The sequence below is a fragment of the Triturus cristatus genome, chromosome 12, assembly GCF_964204655.1.
Source record: "Triturus cristatus chromosome 12, aTriCri1.1, whole genome shotgun sequence".
Taxonomy (NCBI): Eukaryota; Metazoa; Chordata; class Amphibia; order Caudata; family Salamandridae; genus Triturus; species Triturus cristatus.
The window spans coordinates 19,580,799-19,600,142 of NC_140595.1; the positions used below are offsets into that span (position 1 = coordinate 19,580,799).

General features: G+C 47.2%; 1 protein-coding gene across 1 annotated transcript; it reads left to right on the forward strand.

Annotated features, from left to right (window-relative positions):
- The first annotated feature begins 5,315 nt into the window (after positions 1 to 5,315).
- On the forward strand, positions 5,316 to 18,674 carry INSL3 (insulin like 3). The gene is made up of 2 exons (XM_085638804.1): positions 5,316 to 5,610; positions 17,864 to 18,674. The coding sequence occupies exons 1-2, from the start codon at positions 5,418 to 5,420 to the stop codon at positions 18,145 to 18,147; spliced, it is 477 nt and encodes a 158-aa protein (XP_085494930.1). The 5' UTR covers positions 5,316 to 5,417; the 3' UTR covers positions 18,148 to 18,674.
- Positions 18,675 to 19,344: the final 670 nt, after the last annotated feature.

The window sequence follows — 19,344 nt, forward strand, 5'->3', positions numbered from 1 at the left end:
CTAGCATGATGATCTGAGGGAGCCCAGCATGATGATCTGAGGGGGGCCCAGCATGATGATCTGAGGGGGGCCTGACACAATGAAGTTAGGGGGCAGCATGATGATTATAGGGGGCCCAACATGATGTGAGGAGGGCCCAGCATGATGATGTGAGGGGGGCCCAGCATGATGATGTGAGAGGGGCCCAGCATGATGTGAGGGGGCCCAGCATGATGATCTGAGGGGGGCTCAGCATGATGATCTGAGGGGGGCTCAGCATGATGATCTGAGGGGGCCCAGCATGATGATCTGAGGGGGCTCAGCATGATCTGAGGGATGCCAAGCATGATCATGTTAGGGGGCCAGCATGATGATGATAGGGGGCCCAGCATGATGATGTGAGGGGGTTGTGATGATGATAGGGGGCCCAGCATGATGATCTGAGGGTGGCCCAGCATGATGATGATAGGGGGCAGCATGATGATGTGAGAGAGCTGTGGTGATGATAGGGGGCCCAGCATGATGATCTGAGGGGGCCCAGCATGATGATCTGAGGGGGGCTAGCATGATGATCTGAGGGAGCCCAGCATGATGATCTGAGGGGGGCAGCAGGATGATCTGAGGAGGGCCCAGCATGATGATCTGAGGGGGGCCTGGCACGATGATGTTATGGGGCAGCATGATGATGATAGGGAACCCGACGTTATGTGAGGGGGGCCCAGCATGATGTTGTGCGTGTGACCACCCCGATGATGTGTATGCATGCATCATGTTGCTACAGCTATTCTGGGATTTCTTTTTAACTTCCTGTGCCAAGATTGAGAATGCCAATCTTCAAGTGGTGAAATAAAATTTAAAGAGTAAACTACATATTTCACGAAAGCTCATTTCCTAAAAGGAGCTTCCTAGCAGATATTGGGAATGGCTATGGGGGGGGGGGGGGTGGGTAGCTAGTTCTGGTGACCAACAAGAATAGTGGGGATCAGGAGCAACAGGGTAAGGGAGGATCCAATTGTTGTTAAAAAGGGGGAAAAAGAATGAAAAAAGGAAAAAGATACATCGGCAGACAAAAATAAATAACTAAAAAATGGAGCTGAACGGGCCGTCAATGGATAAGCTTCGACACAGAGAGCAGGGGTGGGATGGACGAGATGGGGGGGGGGAGATGCAGGTGGTGGGAAGAGTAAGAAAGCACATGCAGTCCCATGGCATGAAAAATAGAACAGAAAAAAGTTGTTGACTGAACGTGAGCAGTGAAAGGGCAGGAGTCCTCCAACCAAAACTATAGTAAAGAAGAAATGATCCAGGGGAGGGTAAGCAAAAGAGAAAGAAGGAAAGCAACTGAATAGGAAGAAAGCAAGTGAGTGGCAAGAACAGCAAACAAAGGTAAGCGATGAGCTGCTCAAAGCCACAGCATATTGGTATTTCCACAATAGGTCTTCAACAAGAGAGGTAAAAGCGGTCTTTAGGGGAGCCTTAAAAGGTAGTTCTAGTGAATGACTGAGCATTTGCACCGTACACGGTACCAGCCTACAGGGCAGACCACCACACAGGAATGCCTCGGGGATATCCTGCGGCATTTTATAGAGAGGGACGCAAGTTGCATCTGCCGGCACATACGAGGACTATAATCCAGGACTGGTGGGTAGCCACAAAACTACTGCGGTGGGAAACCAAACTGTCAAACCAATCCCCACTATGGGACTGTGATTAATTGGCAGAGGGGGGCCGCCTGGTGGGCTTCCGTAGATGAAGCCTCATTGGAATCGATAAGCTCAGGGACATCTGGCAGAATGGGAAAATGAGTACATTTGAGGGCCTGCAGACAGAATATAAACTGGTAGAGGAGAAGCAGTTCTGGCATTTACAGCTGTGGCATGCCCGGAGGTGCCATGTGGCGGACGGAGAGCTGTTGCCTGAATAGTCCCCACTGGAGGATAGATTACTGATGGACCCAATAGTCGGTAAGGGTGTTCTGCCTCTATATCGCAAGATCATGAATAACCTATCAGATCCTCTGGGCCCCTTGAGGGAAGCATGGGAGACGGACTTGGGACTATTGGAAGATGACGACTGGACAGCCCTAGGGAAATTGCCATACGTGCACGATTTAGATTTGTTCAACATACGATTCTACACGGGTCCTATATTGCTTGATCACTGCAGCAAAGAATGGGCTGCTGCAACTCCAGTCGATGTGCTAGGGGTTGTGGGGAGGTGGGCACCATTTTCACATCCTCTAGGCCTGTCCCAAGATTCAGGGGTACTTGGAGGGGGTATCCTGGGAGATGGCAGCAGTGGTGGTTATGCAAGTTCCACTTTAGGCGAGATGGCACTTGTTGGGTGCGACAGGGGAGTTAACCTGGCCCAAACATACTAAAACGTGGCTGGCGCTGGCCTCTGGAGTTGCAAAGAGGAACATAGCGAGAGCATGGGGGGCGGCTGAACTGCCAAGGGTGGGGTCCTGGAAACTAAATCTAGACTGGTGTCAACAGGCCAAAAAAGTGGTTTACGCGAGTAGAGAATGCCCCAAAAAATGGGAGAAAGTCTGGACCCTGTGGAAAAAATATAGACGTGAAAAACACTGGAGCCGGGGAATTGTTAAACTTGAAGGGATTACTACTTAAGACGATTGGCTACGAAATTTATGATCTCATTGTTTGTAATGGTACTGTTATCTAAACTAACAGGATGCCCTATTTCAGCATGTATTGACAATATATATCAATGTGTACTAAGCAACGGGTTAAAAAAAAGACTTTAAAAAAAAGGCGGTTCTTCAAATCTGAGATGGAAGGAAAAAGTTGCCCAAACAAAGTGATGGTAAAGAAGCTATTCTCAGGGTGAGGGACAACACTAGAATAGGAAGGAAAGCTCTTGATTAAGAAAAGAGTTCATGAAAAGAAACAGGCTGACCAAAATCCATCTATACAGATATAATGTAATAAATAGGGGGCAACGGGTGTTGAACAACAAACAGCTGAAGCTGTCTGTAGACCAGAACTAAAGGCATTAATCAGGTAATGGTAACAATGGAAAGATACGTAAAGACTGCAACGTTATGCTTTTTTTTCTTTGCACAATTCCCGCTTGCACTCTATGAATGGTATCCCCAAGCCCCTTACACCCTGTCATTTCACTAACCTGTCTGTTAAGCCCTATACGTGCATATCCCGGGCCGCGCCGTGAAGTGTGGCCAGTGGGGAGTCATGCACAGATCACTAGTGTCATGCTTGGTTTGGCCGCCACGATTGTCTCAAACACCCCAAAATATCAGGACCGGCTATCTGCAGGCTGCACTGGCTTTCAGTGGTTGGTTGTAGGCCACAGTCCAACCCTGGCTATTTGTAAATACCTCTGAGTATCTTAAAACCAGCTCCAATTGCATTCACTAGAGATCGCTGGTCTAGCCGTACAAAGCCTCTGGATATTATCACTTGGCGTCGTTGGACTAGTCCGCAAGCTGAATCGAAGAAACACATGGCGGTTTCCTGGGCGGAGTGAAGACTTAAACCTTCTAAATCAAGTATTTCGACGTGGCTACCAGGATTCAATGCATCTTGGACAAACTCTACTGTGATTACCACGGGACGGGATTGAATAACGCCTTTTCAGTGTTCATTGAGTTTTTCTAAATGACTGGAATGGTTTTACTTGCATAGACCCCACTCTTCATTGAACCTCAATAAACTTCTCATCGGTGACCTATCGTGAGAAGCACTATCTTGTGGGCATCGTCCTATTGGAGATAGTCAAGCGTTGAGGGAGGTTGAGGCAGCAAGCGTTAGGGGGAGCGAGGGAATTTAGTCTCTTGATGGGGTTAGAATTAAAATGGGTGGGAGGGGAGTCATAGCAAGCTTTTGGGTAAAATGTATGGATGGCCTAGGGTTGTGTCTTGTTAAGTTATGGGCTGGCTTTAGTGATTGCCTCTAGACTAGGTTATAGTTTGGGCTGGGCTAAGGATGGCGTTATGTAAGCACAAGGTTTAGAATTAGGCTGAGTTTGAGTGTGTTTTTAGGTTGAGAGTTAGGGTTAGGGTTGGGGTTATGGATAAGAGCAGTTTTTGGTAGTAGTTAGTATTACGTTAAGGGTACAGTTAGATTTGAGCTTGTGGTCACGATTTGAGTAGGTTTCTAGGTTTAGACTTAAAGTTGGGCTTATGCAAAGGATCAGGGTAAGACGTGGGTTGAGGTTAGGAGTGTGTGAAGGGGTAGAGTTAGGTTTGGGTTTTTAGTTCGAGTTAGTGTTTGGGTGTTGGGTTCTGTGCTTATGTCAGAGGTGAGCTTTGCCTTAGGAAAGGAGGGGGGTTCAGATACGGTTTGAATTCGGTTACAGTGGTAGAGCTAGATTTGGGTTTTCTAGTTAATGTTCGTGTTGGATTCTGAGTTACTGTCAGAGGTCTGGTTGGATCGGGGGTAGGGTATGGTGTAGCTTGGGGTTAGCATTAAGGTAGGGGTCAGTGCAAGGTTTCAAGTTAGGTTTGAGCACGTGGTTTGAGTTATGGTTGGGTTTTAGGTTTACGGTTAGTGTCCGAGTTGGGGTTTGGACTGGGGGAAGTTTAGTGTTGGGTCTGGCGTTAGCACCGGGTTAAGGTAAAACTAGGGTTTTGCTTCAGGTTGGTGGTATTGTTGTGGTTTGGGTGAAGGTGCACGGTGGGGCCGAGTTCAAGTAGTTATTAGAATACTATTACAGTTAGGAGAAAATGATGTTAAAAACGGCATTAACCGTCAGCAGTAGGGTTAATGGGTAAATGAAGGGCTAGTCTTCGGATTTAGGGCCCCATCAAGAAGGGTTTAAGGTAAATACCAGAGATTTGAACAGTGATAAGATATGGATTACGTTAAAATATTAGGGTCAGGTGTAGGGTCAGTGAAATACTTGATGTGGAGGCGTCCTTGACGGCATGCTTCTGTACCCCCACTAAGCTCTGGCTCCTCGGTTCTAAAAAGCAAGGCATAGCGTCCTAGCCCGCTACCAAAAGCTCCTGGACGCCCCACCAAAGGTATAAAGCGCTGTATGAATGCGAGTGCGAGGGGCACCGCACTGCAGGCCTCCGCAGCCCATCCACGGCCCTCGGTCATCAGACTGCTCTCGCCCCTGGGGTGAGCTGCTATCGCTGTGACGAGGAGCCTCCCGCGGTTGACCAAGGTCACACGCGGATCTCTCCGTTCCTCCTGGACACGCGCTCCCTCCCTCGAGGCCGTTTCACACAGGCCCTGCCAAGTGGCCTCAGGGCCTCGGGATGGCGACAGCAGAGATACCCCCGCGGACTGCCCGCCCGCCCGCTATAAAAGGGCCGGGGCTCTCCATCAACAGCCATCTCGTCAGCACAAGGAGCACCTGCCCGGCGCACGCTTGAAGCCCTCCTTGTGATCTTGGACGCACGCTGGTTCTGTTTCTCTCCGTGCTCCCCAGCGCTTCGAGGCCTGCTACGGATCATGCTGGAGGTGGCCCTGGTGCTGGTGGTCCTGCTCCCGACAGCGGTGCACGCGGAGATCCCCGACAACTCGCTGGAGAGCGGGGTGAAGCTGTGCGGGCGGGAGTTCATCCGCACCGTGGTCATGTCCTGCGGGGGGTCCCGGTGGAAGCGCTACTCCCCGGAGCCGGGCCAAGGCCGCACCAACCCGTACAGTGAGTAGTCACGGGTGGGCCTGGGAGCGGGCGGGTCTCCCCATCTGCCCATTTCCGACCCTCTGTTTCTCCAACAGCCCTCCTCGTCATTCCGTACCCCCATCCCCCCTCACTCTGCCCTCGACCTGCTGCCCCCTTCACCTCGGTGTTTCATATTCTTACAAGCTGCGCCTCTCCCCATCTCTCACTCTCCTCCAATCTCTGCTTTCCCATCTCTCTCTCTTCCTCTTCCATGCTTTTCATTCGTTGTATGTTCTCCCTTTTCTTCCTTCCTCTTGTCTCCTCCCAACACTGCCTCTTGTTCCATCCTTTCTATCTCTCCTTCACACTATCTGTTGCACCCCCCCTCTCTCATCCCCTTCACTTTCTCTCTCTTCTTTTTTCTTAGTTCTTTCTTTCTTAGCTATTTCTCGTTCTCCCATCCCCCCCCTTCTCTACTCTCTCTTCTCCTCAGTTTTTTCTTCTCTCCTCACTCATTGTTTACCATTTCCTCCTTAATCTTTATTCCCTCCACTACTTCCCTCCCTCCACCGCTTCCCTCTTTCTCCCTGATTTTTGCTAATAATAGGGCATTCCTTTCATTTCTTTTAGTGCGCCTAGAGTGTGACATTTGTACTTGAACTAAACCCTTAAACACGCATTTCAATGAGCGGACAACCGCCTAAGAGTAGCCCGTGTAAACAAGCACTGGTAACTCCAATAGCTCTCGTCTATGTAAGTGCGATTGGCTTTGCAATGTCTTCCAGGCATTGGCATGTTATACACCAGCGTGGCTGCTGTTCAGCATGCCTAAATGTTTGTGGCATAGGGTGGTGGCGTAGAGTGGCGTGTCATAGAGTGGCATTCCATAGAATGGCCTGTCATAGAGTGGAGTGTCATAGAGTAGAGGGTTGCAGCATCGTAGAATGCAGTGGGGTAGATTAGGGTGGTGCACAGCACACTGATGTAGAGTACAGTGGCATAGAGTGCAGTAGTGCAGAGTAGAGTGGATTGGCATATAGTGGATTGGCGTAGAGCGCAGTGGCACAGAGTGAACTGCCATAGAGTGCTGTGGCGTAGAGTGCAATGGTGCAGAGTAGACTGCAGCAGCGCAGAGTGCAGTGGTGTAAAAAAGAGTGGCAGAGAGTGCTGTGGTGTAGAGTAGAGTGGCGTAGAGTGGAGTGATGCAGAGTAGAGTGGATTGGCATATAAAGGATTGGCGTAGAGTGCAGTGGCACAGGTTGAACTGCCATAGAGGGCAGTGGCATAGACTGAAGTAATGCAGAGTAGTGGCGTAGAGTGCATTTGTGTAGAGTGGCATAGAGTAGAATGGTGCAGAATAGACTGCAGCTGCGCAGAGTGCAGTGGTGTAAAACAGAGTGGCAGAGAGTGCTGTGGTGTAGAGTAGAGTGGCGTAGAGTGTAGTGGTGTAGAGTGGCATAGAGTAGAGTGGCACAGTGGTGTAAAGTGCAGTGGCATAGAGCAGAGTGGCAGAGAGTACAGTGGTGCAGAGTAGAGTGTTGTAGACTACAGTTGCATAGAGTGCATTGGTGTAGAGTACAGTGGCATAGCGTATAGTGTAGCAGAGTAAAGTGGTATAGAGAGCAGTGGCATAGAGTCAGTAATTCAGAGAAGAATGGAGTGGTGTAGAGTGCAGTGATTTAGAGTGCAATAGTGCAGAGTAGATTGGCGCAGAGTGAAGTGGGGTAGAATATATTGGTTTTGAGTAGAGTGGTGTAGAGTTAAGTGGCGTAGAGTGCAGTGATTTAGAGTAGAATGGCATAGAGTGCTGTACTGTGGTGCAGTGTAGAGTGCAGTGGTGTAGATTGCAGTGACATAGAGTAGAGTGCTGTACAGTGCAGTGATGCAGAGGAGAGTGTTGTAGAGTACAGTGGCATAGAGTGCATTGGCGTAGAGTAGAGTGGCATAGTGTTGCAGAGTAAAGTGGCATAGAGAGCAGTGGCGTAGAGTCAGTGGTGAAGAGTAGATTGGCGTAGAGTGAAGTGGCATAGAGTGCAGTAGTGAAGAGTAGATTGGCGTAGAGTGAAGTGGCATAGAGTGCATTGGTTTTGAGTAGAGTGGTGTAGAGTGCAGTGATTTCGAGTAGAACGGCGTAGAGTGCAGTTGTGTGGCACACTGTAGATTGCACTGACAGAGTGGTGTGGTGCAGACTAAAGTGGCACAGAGTGTAGTGGTGTAGATTGCAGTGACAGAGTGGAGTGTCATAGAGTAGAGTGGTGGAGAGTGCAGTGGTGCACAATAGAGTGTAGAGTACAGTTGCATAGAGTGGCATAGAGTGCATTGGTGTAGAGTACAGTGGCATAGTGTATTGTGTTGCAGAGTAAAGTGTCAAAGAGAGCAGTGGGGTAGGGTCAGTGGTGCTGAGTAGAATAGAGTGCAGTAACAGAGTGTAATGGTGCAGAGAAGAGTGGCATACAGTATAGTGGCATAGAGTGCAGTGGTGCAGAGTAGAATGGCGTAGAGTGCAGTTGGGTGCAGTGTAGATTGCAGTGACATAGAGTGGAGTGGCACAGAGTGGAGTGGTGCAGAGTGCAGAAGCGTAGAGTGCAGTGGCATAGAGGGATTGTTTCAGAGTAGAATGAAGTGGCACAGAGTGGTGTGGTGTAGGGTAGAGTGGTGTGGTGTAGGGTAGAGTGGAGTGGTGTAGGTTAGAGTGGAGTGGTAAAGGATAGAGAGCAATGGTGTACAGTGGTGAAGAGTGCAGTTTGCAGAGAAGATTAGAGTGGTGTAAAGTGGATTGACAGATTGGAGTGGTACAGAGTAGAGTTCATTGGCGTTGAGTGTATTGGTGTAGAAGGCAGTGGCGTAGAGGGCAGTGTTGCACAGTAGAGTGGTGTAGAGTAGAGTGCAGTGATATTGAGTGGCACAGCGTAGGTTACAGTGGTGAAGAGTGTAGCAGCATAGAGTAGAGTGGCACAGTGTGGAGTGCAGTGGGATACAATGCAGTGGTGGTGCAGTGTGGATTAGTGTGGTACAGAGCGCAGTGGCGTAGAATAGAGTAGCACAGCATGGAGTGTAGTGGCATAGAGGGAAGTGGCGTAGGGTAGAGATCGTAGAGTGCAGTGGCGTGGAATAGGTTGTTTTAGAGTAGAGTGAAGTGGCGGAGAGTGGAGCAGTGCATGGTAGAGTGAAGTGGTGCAGGGTAGAGTGCAGTGGCGTACAGTGTAGTGGTGCAGATCTTAGTAGAGTAGCATAGAGTGCAGTGCCACAGAGCCCAGTGTTGCAGAGTAGAGTGGCATAACATGGAATGGCATAGATTGAAGTGGTGCAGAACAGAGTGGAGTGGCCTAGACTGGAGTAGTGAAAAGTGCAGTGGCGAAGAGTGCACTTGGGAAGAGTAGAGTGGCGTAGAGTGCATTGGCCTAAAGTAGAGTGGTGCACAGTAAAGTAGAGAGGCGAAGAGTGGAGTGGCATAAAGTGTAGTGGGATAGAGTGGAGTAGTGCAGAGTAGAGTAGAGTGTGTTGACACTGAGAGGAGGGGCGTAGAGTGGAGTGACGCAGAGTAGAGTGCAGTGGTGTAAGATGGAGTGGTGCAGAATCGAGTGGAGTGGTGTAAAGTGGAGTAGGAATGGTGTGTTAGTTCGCCACCATTACTGACAACGCATTTTCAATTAAAGTTACCATTACGTTTGCAGAGACATGCAGTTTACTGACAAAACTATACAGTGCACAAACAATGTGTGGAAATGTAATCACCTAGTGCAGCGTTTCCCAAACTGTGGGCCGCGGACCCCCAGGGGTCCGTGACACATTCCCAGGGGGTCCGCGAGCTGGATCGTATTATATTGAAGCGCCCATGCGCTACTTCGGCTACAAGCACTGAATGACAGCGCAGGGGTGGCAGGACCAAAAAAAAATCGGGCCAATCACCATTTCAGCTTTGGGGTGGAAGCTGAAGGGTGATTGGCTTATTATTTTATAGGCGCGCACGTTCGCACGGCAGTGCGTCTTCCCTCACGTTTGCGGCCAGCCCAGGAGCATTTTGCTTTCGCATTCCGGCATCTCGGACCACTCGAGGAGCATGTGAGTGTTTATTTTTTAATTACATTTACAGCTAGTGGGCAAGGGTAAGGCCAGGGGAATTCGGACGCCGTGTTTATTGAGGCCGGGTGTACTTACCCATACATGCCAACATTTCAGGAGAGCAAAGTGGGCGATTCTGTAAAAATAGTCGGGAGAATGGGGCCTTGAATCGGGTTACTGTCACGTATGGGCCTTGGAAGTGTGTTGCTGCAGGATCGGACATTTAAAACGCAAATGCACGTGTTTTTCTTACCTGTTAGAAGCATGGAGCGCCAGGGCCGGCTTTAGGGCGGTGCGACCGGTGCCACCTTCCTGGGGGCGCCGTGCTTGAACGTTTAGTACGCTTTTGAAGCACCTGCTGCAGCGTTTCTTTCCCCGGCAATTACCAGGCTCACATAAATGTCACAATAACTCCTGTGATTAATTATCGTCCGAGACAGATCAGCATTTTGCATAGTTGAGGTTTTGACTTATGTGAAGTTAGTGCAGAGGGTTAATATGCCTTCTGCAAAGAACGTGTACCAAGTGATTACAGAGTGCGTATGTAGAGATCAGCAGGTTTCTGCTTTCAAAAGAAACCTCCTTTTGTTACTTGCAATTTATAACTTAAATTCCTAATATAGAATAGTGAGCTATTGACTTTCATCCCAGAACTGCATACACACTGCAAAGAATACATTATTGGAAAATTGATTAATGTTGCAAAAAGGATTAATTTGGCTAGAAATCGATTCTTATTATTAAAGAGAACTCCCAACTATGCAGTTTCTTTTTCGACTCTGAGTTTGGGCTTCTCCACACCAAGTACTCTTAAACTATACTGCCTACCAGTATGGATGACATGTGACTCCTACACTTTTAGTCTTTTGGCTTATGTAACCTTTCCTATACACTGATTTACACACGTATGATTGATTGTCTCTGTGTAATGTGTGTGTGATGCAAAGTGCTCGAACACCCTGCACTGGTATGAGTGGCGCTATATAACTAATTCAATGCATCTGAGAGAGTGTGGTTATGGAGACTTCGTCACTGTTAAAGGGTGCTAGTGAGAGACTCCCTGGTGGAGGTGGTCATTGGGGGGGCGCCAACAAACATTGTCGCACAGGGCGCCACCAGCACTAAAGCCGGCCTGTTTTAATTTTTTGACATTTAAATTGTAAAAATTGCTTGGGGGTCCCCGGACTCCAGTAGTGATTCAGTGGGGGTCCTCAGGAGTCAAGAGTTTGGGAACCACTGACCTAGTGTATTGATTTGATCATGTTAAAATATTTGTTTCCACCACACTTCAAAATTACAAAAAAAAAAGTGCTTCGCTTGTGCTCCCCTAATTCTGATACAATCTGAAATATCTGTAAAATTCATTTATAGACATTTAAAAAAAATTGTGTGTTAGAAAAAGCCTTTTTTTTCACAGCACAAGTGTCACCTAAATGTTTTAACTTTGAAATCAGAGAAAGAAAAGTATACACCAAGCTCCCTCAAAAGACAGAGTCTGACATTTGACTTCTTTTTTTGAATACACAGCAAATGTGACAAGATAAGAAGAGGATTTAAAAGACTGTTTACAAAAAGCGAGCACTCAGGAGAATACAGTAAATAGGCTATGCTCCATGGGAGGGACAAACTTAAGCTGGGCACCCTAAAACAAATAAAGCCAGCAAATAGAAAGCAAGCAAATGTGAGTTATCAACCACAAAGCCAATGGTAAGCAATGGGTGCAATGCATTCCGGGGGGAAAGCTTTCAGAATTTCCTCAAAATGGCTTTAACAAACCTAGGCTTTGACTGAAAACGTGAAAATTCACAGTAATTACACATCTCACACATGGGAGTCTCACAAGATAGTGTACTCCCACTTTGTTTTCACCAAGTTCAATTTCGAATTTCATGTAAAGCCAGATCACGCTAATTTAGTAAATCTGGGTTTGCGTAAAAATATCTGGGTGTTGGAATTGTTCCCACCCGTCACACCCTCTTTCCATCCCTAGTGCGGTGGGTGCCGCTTTGGGAAGCAAAGGCATGTTGCGCTGCAGGTGCATCATTCCCCCGCCATTCACTTCATTCAATGAAAATGTAATTTGAAGTTCGTTGGAAATACCCCCTAGACTCGCGCTTGCCCAGGATCACACCATTTGATCAACTGAAGAAGCCAGGATTACATTTTCAATCCTTTTGTCCTCTCTTTAATCCACATCACCACAGGCGGTACCGCCTAGTTCTGCAGGAGGGAGAGCAGAACAATATATGCACCAATGTTAGAATGAGAACATTTTACAGCACCACAAAGCTTTATTCTCAAACCAACAGATCCACAGAGCAAACAGTGACAAAGAGGCGCCAGTTCCATCATCCTCAATTAATCTCTTCTGAACAGTGATGAATATCCCCGAGCTGCACAGTTGCTCACACCCAGCCCAGGTGCTTGGCAACACAGCACCTTTGCCAAGGGAAATATTGGTAATGCAAACGCAAACACTGTGTTGGCTCCAATGTGCGCGCGGCTGCTGACAGAGCAGGGCGGTGTCTAGGGCACCAGCCTTGCAAAGAGGTGTTGACGCGAAAGTCTCTAGGTATGGGCTCTATTATTGGGTAGGGCAAAAGGACCAGCTAGGGCCATCAACAGGGGCAGGTGGACGCTGTGGACTCATGACAGAGAAAACAAGCATTTGCAATGCAATTGGTCTCGCCTTTGGGACCTGATATGTATTTAGCAATGCAGCACATTAGCCTGGGTGCTGAAACATCTACTGCTCTTGAACATGGTGGAAAGTAAGCACCAAACCACGTGACACGCCAGATATGGGAACACATGGAGAGAAATATTACCTTTCAGCTGGAAATGGTATAGTCCAAAGCTCTGTTTTTAATATGAAATCAGGACCTTTGGTGATCATATCACTGAAAATACAAGATTTGAAAAAAAGATTATTGTCTACGGGTGCTTTGTGGAAGACAATTTCTATCGACTTGAATCTAGAAAATGCTAAAGTGATTCTGGTATTTTACTAACCTCTGGTGGTCGTTTTCTATCAAGGAAGTTAAATAGAGGCAGTTGCCAGAAAAATTAAAAAAAGAAAGTAACTCAACAGAAAGCAATTCTGGCATTTTACTGACCTCTACCGGTCGTTTTCTATCAAGACAGTTAAATAGAGGCAGTTGAGCAGAAAAAAAAAGTCCCTAAGCGATAGCAGACAAGTCCTTGGGCTGATCTCCAGTACCCACAAAGTACATGCACATATAAGTACATACTAATATATACAAGAGGTCTCGAATGCTCAACCTAAAAAGAATTGGCAAACAGTTCTTGGCTTTAAAAGGCAGAGCTATTGATTGAGTCAATGTTTTTTTTTTCATTGGCATTCACATGCAAATTCATGTGTTATAACACATGCATGCAGGTGGACACTGACAGTAATCGTGCAATGGACTTTCTCTTAATGGAAACCCATTCCAAGATGGCCACCAATGCGTAGTCGTGTGTCACGGCACGTGCATATGTGTGCATCATGAGTCGTATGCAAGTGCACCATGATGCATGCATGTGTTCTGATGCAGAGCAACCATTGTTAATATACTGCTATAACATGGTGGCAGCCATTTTGGATTAGTAAATAAAAATTTGAGATAAACAATAAAACAAGTGTACATCAGATCAAAAAAGGAAGGGAAATGCATCATAGAACTTTCCAACTGTTTGTCCTTGTAAAAATGCATCAAAATATTTAAATCTGTATGGGGAGCATGGGGGGTATCTGGGAGTGTAAGAGTAAAAACAGTGGGGGGGATAGAGCAGTAAAAGCAGAGAAATTAAAGCATCAGTGTGAAGTGCTCCATGTACAAGAAATATACACATCCCCTTTAGCTAGCACTGGAAGGACACAGCACATCCAATCAGAACACTGCAAGACCAAATGTCTCTGGGCGGGACAAACACAAGAATGGGGAGTGAAACCACTGGATAACAAAAGAGCAGAAGACAAAGCTGTCCAAAGATGAGCAAGAGGCTGACTCAATGCCCACTCTAAGCATATGTTATGTATCGGACTAAATATGTCTGCCAACAGGCAGCTAAAGATCTGTCACCAGACCTAAAAACCCTCCTATTGACTAGCTAGCTGTTTTTAATGCTCAATTCAGAGCAGATTTGAATGCTGGGCTAGCGCTGCATACATTTGTCTAGGCCTGTGCATCGATTTATTACGCAAGGACAATCTTTAGTACAAGTCCTTGCACACTTTACCAGTAGTTAGTGGAAATATTCTATGAACTTTGCTTGCACAGTTTCGTAATTGTTTGTGCCACTGGTATTTGTTGGAGTTATTCTGGCATGGTTATTTGGCCGGGGGTAGTGTTGAAACACATGCGTAATGCTTGGGATATTTTTTCTACCGGATTTTGATTTCTGATGGGCAATGGCGTTTTTGTTTGTTGTAACAAATGGTAAAAACCGTAAAAAACAAGTTTTACACCTAAAAACACTGAGAACAACCGATTTTTTTACAAGCAGAATTTTTACTCAAAATACATATAATACTCCTAGTTTTCACGTGAACCACTTGTACTCCTCATACTGCACAACTTCGGACAGCACTATTTTTGTCCCACACACACTCCTGATGAGAGCACTAGCCATCAAGATGTCAAAGTTTAGGATTAGAGTCTGGGCAAGGCAAGGGCTGGCAAATTAAATAGAACTTTCCATGCGTGACAGTGGCACGGTTTTACAACTTGCCCAAAATTAAGCTTCCTCGACCAACTTGGCTGTGTACCAGCTCCAGGAAGTCCGTTCTTTGAGAGGCGGGACATCCTGTTCAGGGAAATCAGTGAAGGAGGCAGCATGGATTGTGGCTTGGGTGAGAGCTGGCGCTGAGGACGGTGAACAGGTTGCTCTCAGGGACCTCGGTGGAGGAGGTGTCAAGGCTGGGGACACACCTGCAGGGGATGATCAGGGTTGGGGCCATGTGGATGTTGATGAGCAATCAAAGTCCACCAGGGTCCCCCTTGAAGCCGTTGTACAGTTACTAACTCTATGCCACTTTTTTTTTTTACTATATAAAAACTTTGCAAAACTTTAAGTTTGTTTTCAAACAACGCAAAGCATTTAATCATTGTATTTAACCTGAAGTTTCTCCAAGCCTGTGACTGATATACTGACAGCACATCTCTGGAAAAAGTAATCAAGGGTTTGCCTCTATTTCTGAGATGCGCTGTCTAAAATAATGCACTAACCCGGAGAACTATTGGGTTAAATTAATTCACTTTACACACTGCAGACGCATAACAAGCATTGGCATAGCCAATAGGTATCGCCTTTGGGACCTTATAAGTGTTTAGCCATGCAACAGTTGCATAACTAAATACTTATAAGGTCCCAAAAGTGAGACCTATTGGCTATGCCAAGCGGCCGTGCGGCCACGAAAGTGATCGCGATCAAACATCAAAGTGGCCGTGCGGCCGCGAAAGTGAAAGTAATCGCGGAAAATCACGGCGCGCGCACCCGCGCCCATGCACTGTAGCTCTAGGCTGACCTGGTAGCACTTTTTGGAGCCCTCTCAAAAAGTCTCGCCAGACCAGCGCATGCGCTGGGTCAGGCGAGACCTAAAAACCGGAGCTCGGCTCTTCACTGTGCCAGCACAGCCCATCATGATATGCCCCGGTGTGTCTGTGCTTCAGATAATTACAACATAATTCACATTCATTCATGCAGTTAGCACCAGGTAAAGGTGACCTGGACTAGTCCAAATTGACACTGCCGCATCTACTTTTCTTCACACTCTTATAAGTTCAACCGGGAGTGGTAGAAGCACCAGAGGCCTCTTGACAAATACCCCCGCCCGCCACTTACGGTTTTACAAATTAAGCCCTGAAGGGCTGAAGATGCAGTAACACCTTCCTGCCGGTTGGGATCGCACACATACAACGTGTACTTGAGCTTGTATTTAGTTTACTAGACCTTTGAATGAAAGCTCCTAAGATGTATACAGGCAATGCAAGCGCTATAAGCTCCTCTCAGCACATGCCCCCATTTCTGCATAGGAAATATGAAGCCGAGCCTGCTCTCACCACCGAGTCTGTGTCAGTCATCGTGGCCACCAGACACTTTATGAGTCCTTCTAGGCACTATGAGTGCGGCACTAGAGGTAGGGAGAGGGTCAGTCAGACCAAAGTGATGTTTGGCGATTCTGAATCAGGGGAAGGCAGACCCGGGGCCCACCCGCCGGGGCCCCCAGGGGCCCGGGTACGCTCCTGCCTCTCAGCCCCTTCCCGATGGTCCTTTCTCGAGTCCTTTCTCTGGATTGTCAGGTAATGATAACGAGTGTGTGAAATCTGGGTAATTTCCATTCATGTAATTATTCGCAATTTCAGCAGAATTTACTCAAATTGCACGTTAATCACATGAAATGTGAATCTGTAGTTCTGCATTATGTTAGCACAAAATGCATCCTGGAGTCAGTTTTTGGCACAAGGATGCATTTCAGCAACAGCACTGCAACAACCGCTGCTAGTGCTCTTTCGTTTGCAGTACGGGGAATATTTATGAAATAATCACACAGCGCAGCATCACCATCCTGCACTGCGCGAAAGGGCAGGAATGCGCCGCGCTTAACATCATACAGCGCATTCCTGTAATTTCCCTGCGCTGACGCACAATCTGCTGCCTAGAGCAATGCCAGCCCCTAGCACCATGGTGCAAGGGTGCCTGCGTTGTAAGCAGGATCGTGTTTGTGTGGGAAGGGCCATCTTCCTGCACAAAAACAATTCCCTCAGGCATCTTCCTCTTTCTATGTGTGCTGCAGAATGAGCAATTAACAGGAAGAAGTGAAGATCTTTCGCCTCGTTACGTCTAGCATTTTGACGCATTCTCAGGTCTACCACTGATGGTAAATTTGGAAATGTGCTGAAATCCATGGGTGAATGAAAGGAAACACACATGGAACGCCTCCCTGGGGCAGAGGAAAGGAACTCAGTCATTTGCACTGCGGTGTATTACTATGGATTGATCAAGCCACGCAAGGCCACGTAACATGGCCTTGTGTGGCCTGATGAATCAAACTTAAGAGCTGCGTCACTCTTGCACCCTGTTGCGTGGCACAAGGGTAAAGCAACATATTAATAAATGTTCTCCTAAATCTTTATAATGAATCGTGCAATTCTGGCTATGCACGTAAGGTGGTAAAGTGGGATCATTTTGGATGTTTGATGTAAGAAGAAAAATGCAAACTTCCTGAAATTATGTAGATTTCACCGGCGTAATACACATTTCAGTCAGGCCTAATAAGGATGACTTGGTCCTCCAGGATGAGACCCAGGTGACGGATGTCAGTGGCGGTTCAGGTAGAAAACCAGCAGGAAGGAACCAAAGGACAATGACAGAAGTTACTGCAGGACTCAAGCGATTTTTGACGTCCTCAGAGTCTTCCCAAATTTACCACGAAGGAGCCTCACCTCTGTGATGGTCAGGGAGCTGAAGTCCATCTCCTGCTTTGTGGAACTAGCCTCTCCTACATCCGAGATCCACATGATGCATGCATCACCGCCCCACTCACCTGACTCCCCGGTCCTGCAGGAACGCAGATAGTCCGTCCTCTCACCTCCAGGCTAGCCCTACATGCCGAATGGAACGAGTGTGAGCGATTAGCCATAAGGGGAAAGGGGGAAGAAGGTAGAAGAGATAAGAACTCTCTTGGATACTTGGCGGCTGTCGATGGGGTACTCAACACAATTCGATCAAGAAAAAAACACCAGTCTGTACGTACGGTGACCATATGCCCCTTGAACAAAGCAAACATACAATGGTTTACAAGCATAGACCAAAACATACAGCATACATACTGTAGCCCCAAGGTCAGTCCCCTCCTAGTACAAGAATCTAACTCATCGGTGGTAATAAAGAGAAGGAATAAAGGGTTCACAATTCCCTATTTCTTCATTGGAAATAATCCAAGGGCTCTTATTCCAATCATAGGAAAATAGCCAGGATACCCAACCCAGGAGCAAACCGCGCAGAAGGCGCTGGTCCTAACAGCAGGATTACCCATTACTGCTAGACCTCATGTGCCTGTTTTTAGTCTATGCTTCTAGATATGCCTTTTGATATATTTTTTAATATTAAATGAACTGAGTCGTCTTCTGAACACATTAAACTAAAGGAAGTGAAACAAATGCAGTACGGTGAGATGCAATGCGGAATGAAGCGCTGATGCCTTAATGTATGTCTTGCATTTCAGGGGAACTCCTGGACTGGCTGAACAGTGACCACTTCTTCTTGCTTCCTGACCATCTCAACTCCCTGCCAGATGGTGAGCAGGAGGGCCAGGACCGCGCAGGAGCCGCTGCACCCCTTGGAGGCGCCAAACTAGACAATCTTCTGGGTCCCCAGGAAGGCCCGATGCATGAAGAGGAAAATGGCCAACTCATGGCTGCACCATCCCGTTCCAAGCGGAGCACGGGCCCTGCAGGCTCCTGCTGCAGGCGCGGCTGCACCAAAAGCGAACTGGTGCGCTTCTGTTAGAGGCCACCGAGGAACCAACCCAACCAAACAAAACCTACCCGAAATCCACACAAAACCACAAGAGCAGAACAACCCTCTTTTCCCAGTAACAAGACTGACAGTGGGACTTTGTGCAATGCATTGATGTGACAGATGACCCTAAAAGATGTGTGAGAGACACTTGAGGGGGCTACAAGACATGATAAAATCTGTACCCGAGCAGGAACTAGTGCATTGATGCAAAAAATGACCCACAAAATCTGCGTGAGAGACTTTTGAGAGGGCTACAAGACATGACTAAACGTATACCCAAGCAGGAATTAGTGCATTAGTGTGAAAGATGACCCTAAAGGCTGTGTGAGACTCTTGAGGGGGCAACAAGACATGATCAAACCTGTACCCAAGCAGGAATTAGTGCATTAGTGTGAAAGATGACCCTAAAGGCTGTGTGAGACTCTTGAGGGGGCAACAAGACATGATCAAACCTGTACCCAAGTAGGAATTAGTGCATTAATGTTAAAGATGACCCTACAGGTTGTGTGAGACTATTGAGGGGGAAACAAGACATGGTCAAACCTGTACCCAAGCAGGAATTAGTGCATTAATGTGAAAGATGACCCTAAAGGCTGTGTGAGACTATTGAGGGGGCAACAAGACATGATCAAACCTGTACCCAAGTAGGAATTAGTGCATTAATGTTAAAGATGACCCTACAGGTTGTGTGAGACTATTGAGGGGGAAACAAGACATGGTCAAACCTGTACCCAAGCAGGAATTAGTGCATTAATGTGAAAGATGACCCTAAAGGCTGTGTGAGACTCTTGAGGGGGCAACAAGACATGATCAAACCTGTACCCAAGCAGGAATTAGTGCATTAATGTTAAAGATGACCCTACAGGTTGTGTGAGACTATTGAGGGGGAAACAAGACATGGTCAAACCTGTACCCAAGCAGGAATTAGTGCATTAATGTGAAAGATGACCCTAAAGGTTGTGTGAGACTCTTGAGGGGGCAACAAGACATGATCAAACCTGTACCCAAGTAGGAATTAGTGCATTAATGTTAAAGATGACCCTACAGGTTGTGTGAGACTCTTGAGGGGGCAACAAGACATGATCAAACCTGTACCCAAGCAGGAATTAGTGCATTAGTGTGAAAGATGACCCTAAAGGCTGTGTGAGACTCTTGAGGGGGCAACAAGACATGATCAAACCTGTA

Bases quoted from the DNA above. Each gene is read 5' to 3' on its own strand.
- INSL3 (XM_085638804.1), top strand. From the start codon at position 5,418: ATGCTGGAGGTGGCCCTGGTGCTGGTGGTCCTGCTCCCGACAGCGGTG. The intron at 5,611-17,863 runs GTGAGTAGTCAC...CTTGCATTTCAG, and splicing joins AGGCCGCACCAACCCGTACA to GGGAACTCCTGGACTGGCTG.